The 18721-nt window shown below is 45.3% G+C and overlaps 1 protein-coding gene across 1 annotated transcript in view; it reads right to left on the bottom strand.

Annotated features, from left to right (window-relative positions):
• LOC121532570 (adhesion G protein-coupled receptor E5-like) overlaps positions 1 to 18721 on the bottom strand; it is a 182874-nt gene that overhangs the window by 11995 nt on the left and 152158 nt on the right. The window contains exon 12 of the mRNA XM_045213676.1: positions 1072 to 1203. Within this exon, the coding sequence (XP_045069611.1) occupies positions 1072 to 1203 (132 nt within the window). The remainder of the gene's footprint in view (positions 1 to 1071; positions 1204 to 18721) is intronic.

The raw sequence follows: 18721 nt of genomic DNA, 5'->3' as shown, positions 1-18721 counted from the left end.
AACACAACACAACACATACAAATTAAAACTGTGACATCCTTATCATGCTCATAGTAGATCCAGGTTGTTGCCATGGGTAACCATGTTTACCATCAGATACCAACTAACTAAGATAACAGTGAAGACATGAGACAGAGAGGAAGTCGAGGTGGAGATTAAAACACCCAGAAACCCACAGCACACTAGTGCTGAAATGTTACCATGGTAACCATCCTAGCATGCATCCCAAACAACACCCTACTATATAGCGCTCTATAGGCCCTGGTCTAATGTAGTGCACTATATAGGGAATAGGGTGCCATTCAGGCCACAGCACTAGAAAGAGGAAGATGCCAGTGGAATAACGGTATCTACTGTAATATAAGCCCCACACTCAGATCAGTTTACATAGTCCCTTACTGATCATCATTATCCAGGCTTACACAGTAAAACTGAACCTAGACCTGTCCTTATGGGGCGGTTTGTAGTACCACAGCAGTAACCTCTGTTTGGGGAAGTAGCATTGGGATCAGTGAGGGTGGTGACTTCTCTAACAGTCTAGATCAGGGGTGTCAAACTCATTTTGCCAAGCGGGCCGCATTCGGCCTTCAACGAAGTCCGGAGGGCCGCACTTAAATTTAAGAATTGAATTTGGATGACAGTTAAACAACTGGACAGATTAGAAATAACATACATGTAGGTCCATTATCATTTCTATACTGTTATGGTTTAATTTGAATCATTTCAATGTTGATTGAGATTGTTTAATGGGTCGTATGTTTGACTCCCCTGGTCTAGACAGTCTTGTGGTCCTGTGGGGCTCAGTTGGTAGAGCATTGCCAAGGGTTGTGGGTTCGATTCGCGCTGGGGCCACGCTTATGAAAATGTATCCACTCCCTTGCTGTAAGTCTCTTTTGAATAAAAGCGTCTGCTAGATGGCATATGTTATGTTATGTTAGATATAGACGTAACGGAAGACTGTTAAAATAGGAACCCTGTTCTTGTTCCTCTTCTAAGACAGACAAAGTTATCGTACCTTAGTGTACCATATCGTGGGAAGCAGTGCATCATGGTACCAGATTCTGCCCTCACCTGAGCACCTAACCTGTTTGTTGCCATAGTTACTGTGTCCAGGGTGGCAGAGACAACTGTAGCTTCCTTTCTGGTTCTCACAGGTCCCGTTCACTCCACAGATACCAGCGGTTACATTACACTCATCTATGTCTGAGGGAGAGAGAGAGAGGGGGAGGGGAGAGAGAAAGGGGGAGGGGAGAGAGAGAGGGGGAGGGGAGACAGAGAGGGGGAGGGGAGAGAGAGAGAGAGAGAGAGAGGGTGGGGCACTTCCACAGGGTGGGGCACCGGCTGTACACTCATCTGCATTAACACATATGACCTCTAAGTTCCCCAGTTGAGCGAAATGAAGACCTGTGAGGAGAGAGGGAGAGAGAGAGAGAGAGAGAGAGAGAGAGAGAGAGAGAGAGAGAGAGAGAGAGAGAGAGTGAGAAAAAGAGGGAAAGAGAGAGAGAGAGAGAGAGAGTGAGAGTTATTCAACCAGACAACCACTTTAAGCTTAGGTTATTTTAAGACATTGTGTATATCCCAAATGACACCATATTCCCTATATAGTGCACCATTAGTCAAAAGTAGTGCACTAAAGGGAATAGGGTGCAATTTGGGAAGCATGCAACATATCAGTTTGTGATGGCTATGGGATATAGGTCATTTGGAAGCTCAGTATTATTTTGAGTTAAATAATAATATTGGAATCTATGTTAATACATTTACATACTATGCTGATGAATTTATGAATATAATTCCATTAATTATTAGGGTAATATTCTGATATTCTGTATTTTAGGGAGATAATATCACCTCTCTGGTTAATAAAGTATTAACCCCCTTTGATGTCTTCATTTTATTGTGCTACAAAGTGGGATTAAAATGGATGTAATAATTTTTTTTCCCAACAATCTACACAATATGCTCTGTAATATCAAAGTGGAAGAAAAAGTATATGTTTTTTAAAAGATTAAAGAAAAAAACATACTAATATACATTGATTAGATAAGTATTCACCCCCCTGAGTCAATACATGTTAGAAACACATTTGGCAGCGATTACAGCTGTGAGTCTTCTTGGGTAAATCTCTAATAGTTTTTTTTGCAGTAGTACTTTAGCACCTTGTTGCATACAGGATGTATGTTTTGGATAAAGGGGACTTCCATTAGCTCAATGTAATGCAAAGGAATTGGAGTCATGAATAATGATTAGCTTGCAGGGGGCTGTTTTATTATTATTATTATTATTATTATTATTAGTAGTAGTAGTAGTAGTAGTAGTAGTAGTAGTAGTAGCAGTAGCAGTAGTAGTAGTAGTAGTAGTAGTAGTAGTAGTAGTAGTAGTAGTAGCAGTGGTAGTAGTAGTAGTAGTAGTAGTAGTAGTAGTAGTAGTAGTAGTAGTAGTAGCAGTAGTAGTAGTAGCAGTAGCAGTAGTAGTAGTAGTAGTAGTAGTAGTAGTAGTAGTAGTAGTAGTAGTAGTAGTAGTAGTAGTAGTAGTAGTAGTGGTGGTAGTAGTAGTAGTAGTGGTAGTAGTGGTTGTAGTAGTAGTAGTAGTGGTAGTGGTAGTAGTAGTAGCAGTAGTAGTAGTAGTAGTAGTAGTAGTAGTAGTAGTAGTAGTAGTAGTAGTAGTAGTAGTAGTTAACCTGGATTCAGAGGTAGAAGTAACATAGTAAATGTAAATCCTGGACACTCTATTTAGTATGATATGTTACGTTTCGTAAGGTATGTATTAATTTGTGAATCTCCATCATCAATTTTGTATAATATGTTACATAACACAATTTGTATGATATGTTATGAATTGCTATTTGTACTATGTTATGTAAAGTCTATGAGACCATAGAGATATTATAGCTAGGTTACTAAACGGAAGTATAGGAGAGAAGACAGAGATATTATAGCTAGGTTACTAAACTGAAGTATAGGAGAGAAGACAGAGATATTATAGCTAGGTTACTAAACTGAAGTATAGGAGAGAAGACAGAGATATTATAGCTAGGTTACTAAACTGAAGTATAAGAGAGAAGACAGAGATATTATAGCTAGGTTACTAAACTGAAGTATAGGAGAGAAGACAGAGATATTATAGCTAGGTTACTAAACTGAAGTATAGGAGAGAAGACAGAGATATTATAGCTAGGTTACTAAACTGAAGTATAGGAGAGAAGACAGAGATATTATAGCTAGGTTACTAAACTGAAGTATAGGAGAGAAGACAGAGATATTATAGCTAGGCAGGGACGGCTTGTTCAATAGGGCGATATGGGCGACGCACTGCCAAACGGGAAAAGGAAGGGATTTTTTTTCTAATCAATTATAAAAAAATAAAAAATTATTTAAAAAATTTATAAATTTATAAAAAATTATATCACGGCAACAGCAGTTATCAGTGTTCACGTCTGATCTGACAGCCACTAAATGTCAAATCAGGCTAAAGTCGTGCTTCAAATGGCCCCGCCCGTTTTTTTGGGCGATTTCAGTCAGGTTGAAAATCGCCCAGAAGTCTCTCATAGCCTGTCATGTAAAATCTATTTGTTTCACATTTCAAAGCTTTCAATACATTCTCTATGGGTGTCTGTGGGCTTGCACTTACGCGCTTTCGTCATACATAACGTAACCACGAATGAACGTAACTAAGAAAAGACCAGGTAGCAGCCTCAATCAATTCACTACTACTATCAAAATGGCTAGGCTTCAGTCCAACTCGATTGTGTCTTTGAAAGAAGTTCCTTTTTGTCGGCGAACAAATTAAGATAAATTGGCAACGAAACAATTAGGACCTCCCAGACCAAATTTAATAATTCAACAGGTTTCTACTAAAGGCGGAAAGTCCTACACCCGAGGATTTTCCAAAAATTGGTACTGAACGAAAAAAGACATTGCCACTCACTCAACTGGATGACGAGGGATACAGGCTAGCTGTCCGCCGCCACAACGATGAGGTTAGTGTTGATAATCACAAGTTTACTGGATGTGGATATGGTGTAATAAAGGCAGTTTATTCAGAGGTAAATATATCTGGAATCGCGTTCACGGACCCGTTCGTCAAACTATAAGCTATAAATTAAGCCCCATTACTTACCATATCAGATAAGAGAAATTGCTGCAGCTACATATATTTTACATCCTGGCCCTACATAGTTCACTATTTGCATCACTTACCAAAATATTAGCGTTTGCTAGCGAAGAGATTTGTTGTGGCAAATGAACTTGGGCTGGGAATTGCCAGGAACCTCACGATAAGATATATGCATCAGCATTGCGAGTCTCATGATTCTATACGTATTGCGATTCGATACTGTGATTTTATTGCGCACCATATGTCTGTTGCAGAGGGATCAGAAAGCCATGAGAACGAGTTTTGATCAGTCATGGAAATAAAAGTGCTGAAAACTAATTGGCTCCCAATGTGAAAAGATTGAGAACAAGCTATGAAGGAACAATAATGGTGTTTTGGTGCAGGTACAGCCAACTAGCGCTAAAATATTGCGATATTGTCAATACAGTATATCGTAAAGTATCACTATGTAACTCGATTTATTTCACCCCAATCCCTCAAATTAACGGTAAATAACTGAATTGTTTGCCCCACATTTAGCTAAGATGATTAGCTAGCCAGCTAAAATGTTTTATTTAGTTAGCAGTCGCATCTACAATAGTTTACTGTCAATAACATGTCTCCAAAAATGACGTGGTGTCTCCAATTGTGTTGACATTTTACAATTGCAATGCGCATCCATGAGTATCCACTTTCTGTAGCTCAGCTGGTAGAGCATGGTGCTTGTAACGCCAAGGTAGTGGGTTCGATCCCCGGGACCACCCATACACAAAAATGTATGCACGCATGACTGTAAGTCGCTTTGGATAAAAGCGTCTGCTAAATGGCATATTATTATTATTATTATTATTATTATTATCTGAAGAGAGCCCCGAAACATTGTGTGCAGACATTTTATGCAATAAATGAAGTAGGTTCAATCTAGTAGTTCTGATCTTCTGATTGGTCCTGATGAGTTGGGCGAGGTCACCTCCAGGCTACTGTCACTGTTGCATTGGCTCTGAGTCGGGTTCTCTGTCTTCAAATGTTCAGCCTAAGAGAGGGGATTTTTGTGTGTGTGTGTGTGTGTGTTTAACAGTGATGATGAGTGTGTGTGTGTGTGTGTTTAACAGTGATGATGTGTGTGTGTGTGTGTTTGTGTGTGTGTGTGTGTGTGTGTGTCCTCAGAGCAAGAACTCGTGAGTTGGAAGAACTGAGAGGCCTATGGCGTGGGTGTTGTCCTTGGCCACCTGCTGACAAGGCTGACAAGATAGGACCCTTTTGTCCATTGTTATTGGATAGGAACAGAACTTATAACCAGCTCCTGACCTAAATAGATCTTAGCACAACATTTTACTCAACATATCATATTCCATATTCACTATAACAAATATATTTACTACGACATTAGCAAGAACCGCCACATCCTCAGCCGGCTAATCCAGTGTGTGAAGTTTTGTGGAGTGTTTGAGTTAGCTTTGCGAGGCAAAGATGAAACTGAGGGCTCCACCAACCCTGGTAAGCCAACACTTTTGAGATCAGTCAATAAATGCTTCTGGTATTGACTTATATGCTGCCCCTGTCTTCATGTTGTTGCTGGACATATCTTTTTTTTAAATGTGTGTAGGTCACCTAAATCATCAGAAAAATTGCCCCTCCTGAGAATTTTTTCAGGAGCCGCCACTGTAGCTAGGTTACTAAACTGAAGTATAGGAGAGAAGACAGGGATATTATAGCTAGGTTACTAAACGTAAAGGGGAATTTCACTCAAAATATATATTTTGGTATTTGTTTCATTTTGTTTTACATGTCTGCAGCCAAGTTGTCAAGATATTGACTTTTAAGAAGAAAAGTGTCTCCAGCCACATCATCATGATAATGCATGCATATCATTGAACACAGAATGAGTCCATACAACTTATTATGTGATTTTTGAAAGCACATTTTTACTCCTGAACTTCTGTAGGCTTGACATAACAAAGGTGTTGAATACTTATTGCCTCAAGACGTTTCAGCTTTTCATTTCTTTCATTTTTTTATGTTCTACAAACAAAATTCCACTTTGACATTATGGGGTATTGTGTGTAGATCAGTGACACAAAATCTAAATGTAATCCATTTTTAATTCAGGCTGTAACACAACAACATGTGGAAAAATTCAAGGGGTGTGAATACTTTCTGAAGGCACTGTATGTCTTTACAAAAAGCTGTATTGGTCTTCTACCAACTTCGTTTCCTGTGGTTGGTGTGTGAGTGTGTGTGTGTGTGTGCGTGTGTGTGTGCGTGTGTGTGTGCTTGCGTATGTGTGTGAGGTTGAGATCATGACTGAAAGATTTCGGTTAGACATCAGGCCTCACACACACTGAGGATCTTTATGATAAACACACAAACACACACACACACACACACACACACACACACACACCTCCCGAGACGTAGATGTAGATTAAGAAAGCCCACCTCACCTCTCTGATCCAGAGGGGTTGAGTTAAACACCGAAGACACATTTCGGTTGAATGCATTCAGTTCTACAACTGACTACACTCATAGAAAAAAAGGTGCTATCTAGAACAAAAAAAGGGTTCTTCAACTGTCCCCATAGGAAAACCCCCCACCTCTCTCGCGCTCTCTCTCGCTCTCTCTCTCGCTCCCCCTCTTCTCTCTCGCTCGCTCTCTCTCTCTCCCCCTCCCCCTCTTCTCTCTCGCTCTCTCTCCCCCCTCCCCCTCTCTCTCGCTCTCCCCACTCTCTCTCTCTGTCTCTCTCCCTCTCACCCCCCTTCTCTCTCTGTCTCTCCACCCACCCTCCCTCTCTCTCTCTCTCTCTCTCTCTCTCTCTCTCTGTGTTCAGTCTCTAGGCTAAGAAGTAGAGAGGAGAAGTAGAGAAATCTGTACTCATATCAGACCTGTGTTCAAATACTATTTTAAATATTTCAGGTCCTTTCATTTCTAGCCTGTCTGAAGTGCCATATGGGCAGGGTTTGTACTTTAGCCACTATTCTATTGGTTAAATTATGCTAGGCAAGCTCAATCAAGCCCAGATTAACTATTTGCAATGATATTGAGTAGTATCTGAATCCAGGTCTGACTCATTGAGGGACTCTGCAGAAAGCCAACTAGTGTCAATGCTGCCACTGTGTTGCTTCCTGGAAACAGTGACATTCTGACAACAATAAATAACAAAACTATCATACCCAGAACATAGTATTACATCCATATGTACCTGAACTAACCTTAAGTACAGTAACACATAACGTAACATACTAACTTATAGCATAACATAACATAGTACCTAATGTATATTAAGATATTATCGTAACTTAACTGAAAGGCCCAGTGCCTCAAAAATGAGATGTCCCTTTGTTTCATATCTACAATGAGTATACAAAACATTAAGAACACCTGTTCTTTCCATGACATAGACTGACCACGTGAATCCAGGTTAAAGCTATGATCCCTTATAGATGTCACTTGTTAAATCCACTTCAATCAGTGTAGATGAAGGGGAGGAGACAGGTTAAAGCAGGATTTTCAAGCCTTGAGAGAATTGAGACATTGTGATTGTGTATGTGCGCCATTCAGAGGGTGAATGGTAGTAGTGGAAAGAGTACCCAATTGTCAGAGTAAAAGTAAAGATACCTTAATAGAAAATGACTTAAATAAAATTGAATGTCACCCAGTAAAATACAACTTGAGTAACAGTCTAAATATACTTAAGTTTAAAAAGAAAATGTAATTGCTAAAATATACTTAAAGTATGTATCAAAAGTAAAATTATAAATATTTTCAAATTTCTTATATTAAGTAAACCAGACGGCACGATAAAACTAAAATTACGGATAGCCAGGCTATTTTAAAAAAAACATTTTGACCATTTTGATTGAAAACAATAATAATTTGATATTGAGATAGAAACCTTAAACAAAACTCATTATAACATAAAACAACATACCAAAGCACAACATAACACATGCTGACCTCTCAGAACTGCCAAACTGTCCATACACACTAAAACAGTCTATACACACTAAAACTGCAAAGTTGTCATCAAGGCAAAGGGTGGCTACTTTGAAGAATCTCAAATATAAAATATATTTTGATTTGTTTGACACTTTTTTGGTTACTACATGATTCCATATGTGTTATTTCATAGTTTTGATGTCTTCACTATTATTCTACAATGTAGAAAATAGTAAAAATAAACAAAAACCCTTGAATGAGTAGGTGTGTCCAAACTTTTGACTGGTACTGTAGAGTTGTAACATTCACACTATATCCATGGTTGGGTGGTAACATTCACACTATATCCATGGTTTGGTGGTAACATTCACACTATATCCATGGTTTGGTGGTAACATTCACACTATATCCATGGTTTGGTGGTAACATTCACACTATATCCTTGGTTGGGTTGTAACATTCACACTATATCTATGGTTTGTGGTAACATTCACACTATATCCATGGTTTGGTTGGAACATTCACACTATATCCATGGTTGGGTGGTAACATTCACACTATATCCATGGTTTGGTTGTAACATTCACACTATATCCATGGTTGGGTGGTAACATTCACACTATATCCATGGTTTGGTTGGAACATTCACACTATATCCATGGTTTGTACGCGGTTGGAGTATTCTGTAGCCATTAAACTTTAACTGACAATGAATTATGAAATACCACCTCTCTCTCTATTTGTCACTCTCTCTCTCTCTCACACACACACACACACACACACACACACACACACACACACACACACACACACACACACAAACACACAAACACACAACTAGTCAAGGTTAGACTCACCCAGAATAAGTAGAACAGTTCTGGACTCCATCTCAAAGACAGACTGATATTATATCCACACCAGACAACTAGTAGGATCCAAATAAAACTAGCCCTGTCAGAACAATCAGTCTGAGATTAAATCTGTTTTACAGTTTAATTCAGATTGAAGAAAATCCCAGGTTAAGACTGTTTTTATTCCGTATGATTCGTGGTGATAGAATGAACAGAATAAAATATATATATATATGTCCTCTCTTTTGGCGAGACAAGTCTCTGTGTGCCACAAGGGGTTAGAAAAACAACTACTTTGCTCTCCGCTCTCTCTTTCTCTTCCTGTTGGAGCCCGCCCCCTCTCTCTCTCTCTCTCTCTCTCTCTCTCTCTCTCTCTCTCTCTCTCTCTCTCTCTCTCTCTCTCTCTCTCTCTCTCTCTCTCTCTCTCTCTCTCTCTCTCTCTCTCTCTCTCTCTCTCTCTCTCTCTCTCTCTCTCTCTCTCTCTCTCTCTCTCTCTCTCTCTCTCTCTCTCTCTCTCTCTCTCTCTCTCTCTCTCTCTCTCTCTCTCTCTCTCTCTCTCTCTCTCTCTCTCTCTCTCTCTCTCTCTCTCTCTCTCTCTCTCTCTCTCTCTCTCTCTCTCTCTCTCTCCTTCTGATCTTTCTCTTTCCCTCTCTCTTTCTCTCCACATCTTCTGTTAGTGTATCCTTTTCCCTTCGTTTACCCCTTGTCTCGGTCTAGTTCCCTCTCTTATTCTTGACATGGAAATTAGGTTCTCATTCACTGCTCAGTTCTCTCTCTCTCTCTCTCAAGGTTGACTTCTCTGAATAGCTTCTGAAACCAAGCCCAGTGTCACAGTTGAGTGTAGAAGTGGTGTGGAATCAAGCGCAGCTAGTACTCCGGAGACGACGACCGCCGAAGCCTGCCCGAACAAGGAGAAGGAGCAGCCTCGGCCGAAACCGTGACAGTACCCCCCCCTTGACGCGCGGCTCCAGCCGTGCGCCGACCCCGGCCTCGAGGACGACCAGGAAGACGCGGAGCAGGGCGCGTGGGATGACCACGATGGAACTCGGTCAGAAGAGACGGGTCTAGGATGTCCCTCCTCGGCACCCAGCACCGCTCCTCCTGGCCGTACCCCTCCCACTCCACGAGATATTGGAGACCCCCCATCCGGCGTCTCGAATCTAGGATGGACCGAACAGTGTACGCCGGAGCCCCCTCGATGTCCAGCGGGGGCGGAGGAGTCTCTTCTATCTCATAGTCCTGGAGTGGACCAGCTACCACCGGCCTGAGGAGAGACACATGGAACGAGGGGTTAATATTCTTGTAATCAATTGGCAGTTGTAACCTGTAACACACCTCGTTCAATCTCCTCAGGACTTTAAAAGGCCCCACAAACCGCCGACCCAGCTTCCGGCAGGGCAGGCGGAGGGGCAGGTTTCTGGTCGAGAGCCAGACTCGATCTCCTGGTGCGTACACTGGCCCCTCACTGCGGTGGAGATCGGCGCTCGTCTTATGTCGACGGATGGCTCGCTGCAGATGGATGTGTGCAGCGTTCCACGTCTCCTCCGAGCGCCGCACCCACTCATCCACCGCAGGGGCCTCGATCTGGCTCTGATGCCAAGGTGCCAGAGCCGGCTGGTACCCTAACACACACTGGAAAGGAGTTAGTTTAGTGGAGGAGTGGCAGAGAGAGTTCTGTGCCATCTCGGCCCAGGGAACATACCTCGCCCACTCCTCCGGCCGGCCCTGGCAATACGACCTCAGAAACCTACCCACATCCTGGTTGACACGTTTGACCTGCCCATTACTCTCCGGGTGGTAACCCGAGGTAAGGCTCACCGAAACCCCCAAACGCTCCATAAACGCTCTCCAGACTCTGGAGGTAAACTGGGGGCCTCGATCAGACACTATATCCTCGGGTACCCCGTAATGCCGGAAGACGTGAGTGAATAGAGCCTCAGCGGTCTGTAGGGCAGTAGGAAGACCCGGCATGGGAAGGAGACGACAGGCCTTCGAGAACCGATCCACAACGACCAGGATGGTGGTATTCCCCTGTGAGGGGGGAAGGTCTGTAACAAAATCCACCGAGAGGTGAGACCAGGGTCGTTGTGGAACGGGCAGGGGTTGTAACTTACCCCTGGGCAAGTGTCTGGGCGCCTTACACTGGGCACACACCGAGCAGGAGGAGACATAAATCCTCACATCCCTGGCTAACGTTGGCCACCAGTACTTTGTGCTAAGGCAGTGCACTGTCCGGCCAATAACTGGATGCCCAGAGGAGGGTGACGTGTGAGCCCAATAAATGAGTCGATCCCGGACCTCGAGCGGGACGTACGTCCGACCCACCGGACACTGTGGAGGGCTAGGGTCGGTGCGTAACGCCCGCTCGATCTCCGTATCGACCTCCCACACCACCGGTGCCACCAGACAAGACTCAGGTAGTATGGGAGTGGACTCAACGGACCTCTCCTCTGTGTCATACCGCCGAGACAGGGTGTCTGCCTTCCCGTTCTGGGACCTAGGGATGTAAGTGATCTTAAATACGAACCGGGCTAGAAACATAGTCCACCGAGCCTGGCGAGGATTTAGTCTCCTAGCTGCCCGAATGTATTACAGGTTACGGTGGTCAGTCAAAATGAGAAAAGGGTGTTGAGCCCCCTCAAGCCAATACCTCCACACCTTTAGGGCCTGTACCACGGCTAACAGCTCCCTGTCCCCTACGTCATAATTTCGCTCCGCCGGACTGAGCTTTTTGGAGTAAAAAGCACAGGGGCGGAGTTTAGGTGGTGAGCCGGACCATTGCGAGAGAACGGCCCCGATACCGGCTTCTGACGCGTCCACCTCCACTTGGAATGGTAAAGCGGGATCCGGATGCGCCAGCACCGGAGCCGAAGTAAACAGGTCCTTCAGTCTCCCAAAAGCCCTGTTCGCCTCAGCTGACCACCGTAAGCGCACCGGACCCCCCTTCAGAAGGGACGTTATGGGAGCTGCCACCTGTCCAAAACCCCGGATAAACCTCCGGTAGTAATTCGCAAAGCCCAAGAACTGCTGCACCTCTTTCACTGTGGTTGGGGTTTGCCAATTACGCACGGCTGACACACGGTCAACCTCCATCTTCACCCCTGATGCGGACAACTGATAACCCAAAAAGGAGACCGACTCCTGGAAGAACAGACATTTCTCTGCCTTGACATACAGGTCATGCTCCAACAGCCTCCTCAACACTCGGCGCACCAGGGCTACATGCTCGGCTCGGGTAGAACTGTACACTAGAATATCGTCTATGTACACGACCACTCCCTGCCCCTGCATGTCCCGGAAGATCTCATCCACAAAGGATTGGAAGACTGATGGAGCATTCATTAACCCGTATGGCATGACGAGATACTCGTAATGACCCGAGGTAGAAACTAAATGCTGTCTTCCATTCATCGCCCTCTCTAATGCGCACCAAGTTGTATGCGCTCCTGAGGTCCAATTTTGTGAAGAACCGTGCCCCGTGTAATGACTCCGTCATAGTCGCAATCAGAGGGAGTGGATAACTTTATTTCACAGTAATCAAATTGAGACCGCGGTAATCGATACACGGGCGCAAACCTCCATCTTTTTTCTTCACAAAAAAGAAGCTAGAGGACGCAGGGGAAGTGGAGGGCCGTATGTATCCCTGTCTCAGAGACTCGGCAATGTATGTCTCCATTGCCCTCTTCTCCTCTTGTGACAAAGGATACACATGGCTCTGTGGGAGCGCAGCTCCTGCCTGGAGGTCTATCGCACAATCCCCCCGTCTATGAGGTGGCAATCGCGCCGCCCTCGCCTTGCTAAACACGAGTGCTAAATCCTCATACTCGGGGGGAACATGCATTGCGGGCATTTGGTTTGGACTCTCCACCGAGGTCGCCCCTACGGAAACACCCAGACATAGCCCCACACACTGGGCAGACCACCCCTTAAGAGCCTTCTCTCGCCACGAAATGGTAGGATCGTGGGTAATCAACCAGGGAAGCCCCAGCACCACCGGATACGCAGGAGAGTCAATCAGGTATAGCTGAATCGTCTCCTCATGACCCCCCTGCGTCTCCATCCTAAGTGGCACTGTGACCTCCCTAATCAACCCGGATCCTAACAGATGGCTATCTAGGGCATGTACAGGGAAGGGATTATTAACCGGTAGGAGAGGGATCCCTAACTCTATACAAAATGTACGATCTACAAAATTCACAGCTGCGCCTGAATCTACTAGCGCCTTATGCTGGGAACGAGGTGCAACCTGTGGAAAACAAACAGGTATGGTTATGTGCACGACAGAATGCTCTGGGTAAGTGGGGCGCCTACTCACCTGGGAGGACTCCCCAATGTGTGGCCTGCTGTCTCGTCCTCCAGGAGACCCTCCCCAGCACCTAGCCGTGGTGTGCCCTCCACGGCCACAGTTGGTGCAGGGGACGGCCCCCCTCGGGCTCCTTCTCCTCCGTTCTCTAGCGCCAGCACCCCCGAGCTCCATAGGACTCGGCTCGGAGGTGCTGGAGGGTGGAATGGGTGACCCCCACCCAGGACGTCCGCGGGTTGCGAGCAGGGTGTCTAGCCGAATGGCCATGTCAACCAATTGGTCAAACGAAAGAGTGGTGTCCCTGCACGCCAACTCTCAACGGACGTCCTCCCTGAGGCTGCAGCGGAAGTGATCTATGAGGGCCCGCTCATTCCACCCTGCATCTGCCGCTAGAGTCCGGAACTCCAGTGCAAACTCTTGAGCGCTCCTCATCCCCTGTCGAAGAATAGACGCTCCCCCGCCGCCTTCCCCTCAGGTGGATGGTCGAATACAGCCCTAAAGCGGTGGGAGAACTCCGCATAGGTGATTGTTGCGGCGTCTATCCTCCTCCATTCGGCGTTGGCCCACTCCAACGCCTTGCCGGTGAGACAGGAGATGAGGGCGGAAACGCTCTCGTGTCCCGAGGGCACCGGGTGTACGGTGGCGAGGTAGAGTTCGATTTGCAACAGGAAACCCTGACACCCGGCACCGTCGTACGCCCTCGGGAGCGAGAGCCGAATCCCACTGGGTTCCGGAAGTTGGACAGGTGGACTGACCGATGGTGATGGTATGGTAGGTGGGGGCGTGGGTACCCCGCTGGCCTCCCATCGATGGAGGGTGTTCATCACCCTATCCAGAGCGTGCTCGATCTGGTTGATCCTGTCCTCCTGTCCACGAAGGCGCTCCTCAATAATCTCGGTAGGTGCGGCTGCTCCTGCTGATTCCATAGTAATGGTGTGTAATTCTGTCACAGTTGAGTGTAGAAGTGGTGTGGAATCAAGCGCAGGACACACAGAGGCTTCGTACTGACGTCTTTAGTGAAGACAAAAAGAACAAGCCAAACACGGCTACATACAACCTGGCAGGCAAGCGAACTTTACGCACACCGGTAAAGTACATACAAAGGCACAAAAGTGCAGAGCTCTCTACTACACCGAACAGAGAGACAAAAACGAACTAGCATCCCACAGTGACAACGAACAATTACACACAACACATGACAAAACTCAAGAGAACTTATAGGACGCATAATGAACACTAACAAGGAACAGGTGTAACAAAACAGACAAAACCAATCAAACATCGAAACATAGAACGGTGGCAGCTAGTACTCCGGAGACGACGACCGCCGAAGCCTGCCCGAACAAGGAGAAGGAGCAGCCTCGGCCGAAACCGTGACACCCAGTGGAATATAGAGCTGAGAGAGAAAGAGGAAGATGAGAGGGAAAGAAGGAGTGAACGAGAGAGAGAGAGAGAGAGAGAGAGAGCTTAGGTTTTTTTAAGACAATGTGTATATCCCAAATGACACCATATTCCCTATGTAGTGCACCAATAGTGTAAAGTAGTGCACTAAAGGGAATAGGGTGCCATTTGGGAAGCATGCAACATATCAATATGTGATGGCTATGGGATATAGGCCTACTAGAAATACCAAGCCTGTTATTGGTCCAGCATGTATTCTTTCTGATGTCACAGTGTAACGTGTTCCAACAGGAGGGAGCCTATCAACAAAACCCTGTGGGATTGTTACTATTCTACTGATCTAAATGTTGCTCCCAATACAGGGATCTACTGTATAGAAACAGAAGTAGGACAGAAGACATTAGAGAAGGGATCTCAGGGTGAACACACACTCTCCATGGTCTGAGTAGACCTCAACACATTCAGGTTAGACACAACTAGACATACGCATCCTGGCATCATGGATCTATATGATTCATATCACTGTGTGGGTGTCTTTACAAAAAGCTAGTCCGAGAGGCTTATTGGCCTGGGTGTGTGTGTGTGTGTGTGTGTGTGTGTGTGTGTGTGTGTGTGTGTGTGTGTGTGTGTGTGTGTGTGTGTGTGTTAAGAAGACATCTACAGTAGATTATTTGTAACAATATTTTAATTGTGGCTAAAATTACAGACGTACCGAAACACACCCAGACTCTCTCTCGCTCTTTCTCTCTCGCTCTCTCTCATACTCTCACTCACACACACAAACACACACACTACACAGTAAAGTACAACACTAAGTGCTTACATTCAGAACTTTGTTGATAAAAGGACATGAAAATGGTACGTTCTCAAAAAGTATAAAACACACAACTTGTGAAAGTAAAAGTGCAACAGAATAGAATAAAATACATTGTTTACATCGTTTTAAGACTTTACCTCCATGATCATGGGATTCAAAAAGCAACAAACCGGTCGTCCCACAACTTGTTGTGGTTAAGTCCAGGTCGGGGTAACTCCTCTCAAATTGCTACACTAAATTTTGTTGGCCAGTAATAAATAAAACAAGAGTTTTAAGATGGAGCAATGAGTGACAATCCCGGTTGGAGAATCCGGACTTCCTGTTAATTCCCCCATGATTCAGGGAATCTTCCCACAGGGATTTTAAAAAAAAACCTGTTGATAAATGCTGTATTTGGACAAAAGCATTGCAAGTGTTCACAACAAATCTTCTAATATCTCATTATATACATAGAGGTGGCCATGGTAACACTTTATAAGAACTATCTTGAATAAACCTTTTAACGATGTATACACTATTAACAATTATATTTGGAAACATTTATAAACATTTATAAGAATGTGTAAGCATTAATAGCCTTCCATTCCATAAGAATTTACAACATTTACAATAATTTATAAACATGCACATTCATTTATAAAGGCTTATTCTTAAAAGTTATTAATAAAGTGTTAAAGATAAATACACATTTACAGTATAACACTCCATTTGGTCACAACTAACACATATCTTCACATAATTTTACATTTTTCTAAAAATGTATTTGTATAGAAAAGTGATCATATCTTGTGCTCTTGGTAATAAATATGACTATAAATCTATCACATAAATGGAAAAGAAGAAAGCTTATGTTCATGATTATGGTTTCATCTGTCTATTTGACAAGGTGGTGTAAAATAGTACCTTTCTTTTGTGGCTGTAAAAATGACAAAGAGGATATGGATTGCTATTGGATGACATGAAGATCATATAACTTCTGATTGGATGACATAAAGATCATATGGATTGCTATTGGATGACATGAAGATCATATCATTTCTGAATGGATAACCTAATGCTTGATAAGACAGTGGTTAACATCAAGTTTGGTATGAAGTGTCTAATCAGGGGTGGAACTTAAGGAATTTGGGCGCTGGCCAGCCTGGCTAGTGGAGCACAATTTTTACTATCTGGCTGGCTAGTTGGACACATGTTCTACTAACCTGAAAAGTACTATCCTCTGGGTTGTCACTATCTGGCAAGATGCTAAGTCAGACACCCTGCCCATTTCTACAATGTATCTTAACCCTAACCTTAACCACACCGCTAAACCCAAATCTTTGTTTTCATAAATGTTTACAATATCGACCATTTTGACTTTACAGTTTGGCCATCTAGTGGGAACCTTTGTCATGGCAGGGGGAGTAAAGAAGTACATTGTGGGGGTTTGGTGACTTCACATCTGCGACTCTCCTGTGTTCTGGGCGCTCCTTGACCCCTATGACAGACAAAGGTCAAAGGACAGAGGTTAACTTAATGAAAGTGGTGTGTGTGTGTGTGTGTGTGTGTGTGTGTGTGTGTGTGTGTGTGTGTGTGTGTGTGTATGAGTGTGTGTGAGTGTCTGTGTGTGTACCTGGGAGTTGCTGGAGGAAGGATTGGTAGTGCTGACCTCTGAGTATCTCTTCTTCTGTGGTGTGCAGATACAGGACAGGAGCTTGCCATACTCCACTCTCACCTGATGGGGGCAGCAGAGCACAGTGTTACACACACACACAACACACAACACACACACACACACCTTACCGTTTTGTTCAGTAGGCAGTGCATGATGAACAGCAGAGCTCCCTGTAGAGAGTTGAGGATGGTGAAGAGATATGTCATGACCACTGTCCCCTCCTCTTGGAACTGGAACATTCCAAATATCCACATAGTACCCAACACACACAGCTGGGCCACTGCTGTCACTGTGAACACCCTGGAGAGAGAGAGGAGGGAGGAGGGGGGAGGGAGGAGGGGGAGGGGGGAGGGGGAGGGGAGGAGAGGGAGGAGGGGAGGGGGGGAGGAGGAGGGGAGGGGGAGGAGGAGGAGGAGGAGGAGGGAGGGGGAGGAGGAGGAGGGAGGGGGGAGGAGGAGAGGAGGGAGGGGGGAGGGGAGGAGGAGGGGGAGGGGGAGGCAGGAGGGGGAGGGGGAGGGAGGAGGGGAGGGAGGGGGGAGATGAGGGAGGAGGAGGAGGGAGGGGGGAGGAGGAGGAGGGAGGGGGAGGAGGAGAGGAGGGAGGTTAGGGAGGGAGGAGGGGAGGGGGAGGGAGGAGAGGGGAGGAGGTGGGGGGAGGGAGGGGGGGGGAGAGAGAGGAGTGGGGAGGAGGGAGGAGGGAGGAGGAGGAGGGAGGGAGGGAGAAGGGGAGGAAGGAGGGAGGAAGGAGGGAGGTTTGGGAGGGGATGAGGAGGGGGGGAGGGAGGGAGGGAGGAGGGGAGGAAGGAGGGAGGAGGGAGGGAGGTTTGGGAGGGGATGAGGAGGGGGCAGGGAGGGAGGGAGGAGTGGAGGGAGGGAGGGAGGGGAGGAGGAGGGGGGAGAACAAGGGGAGGGAGGGAGGGAGGGAGGGAGGGAGGGAGGGAGGGAGAAAGATAGTTTTTTTACAGTTTAATTTAATGTACTATGGCATCTAAAAACTGAATTGCATTAATTAATTCATTCACACATTTGGCGCTGTCCAAACATGCACTACATTTCTACATTCACCTATCTCTCCTTTCCTCTAACTCTCTCTCTCCATCACTTTCTCTGTCTCTTCCTCTCTCTCTCTCTCCATCACTTTCTCTGTCTCTTCCTATCTCTCTCTCTCTCTCTCTCTCTCTCTCTCTCTATCTCTCTCTCTCCCTCCATCCCTCTTGCTATCTCTCTCACATTCCCTTCATTTTTCGATACACCTCTTTCCATCCCTCTCTCTCCTTCCCTCACACACACACATTCTGTCCATTCATGTCAGAATTGCCTTCTCTACACTACCAGTTGAGGATGTTTCATGACTTTTATCCTGATCTGTCTCTCACACACACACACACACACACACACACACACACACACACACACACACACACACACACACACACACACACACACACACACACACACACACACACACACACACACACACACACACACACACACACACACACACACACACACACACACACACCCCTTACTTGATCTTGTGTAGGTTGGAGAGGTCAGGGTTGAGACTAGAGAACTTCTGGGCCAGCCTCCAGACAGTAATGAGGAAGAAGAAAGCGTTGAGGATGATGATGGTGCACACTGGGCCGAAGAAACTCCAGATGAATC

Source organism: Coregonus clupeaformis, unplaced genomic scaffold (assembly GCF_020615455.1).
Source record: "Coregonus clupeaformis isolate EN_2021a unplaced genomic scaffold, ASM2061545v1 scaf0138, whole genome shotgun sequence".
NCBI lineage: Eukaryota > Metazoa > Chordata > Actinopteri > Salmoniformes > Salmonidae > Coregonus > Coregonus clupeaformis.
This window is presented reverse-complemented; position numbering and strand designations above follow the sequence as displayed.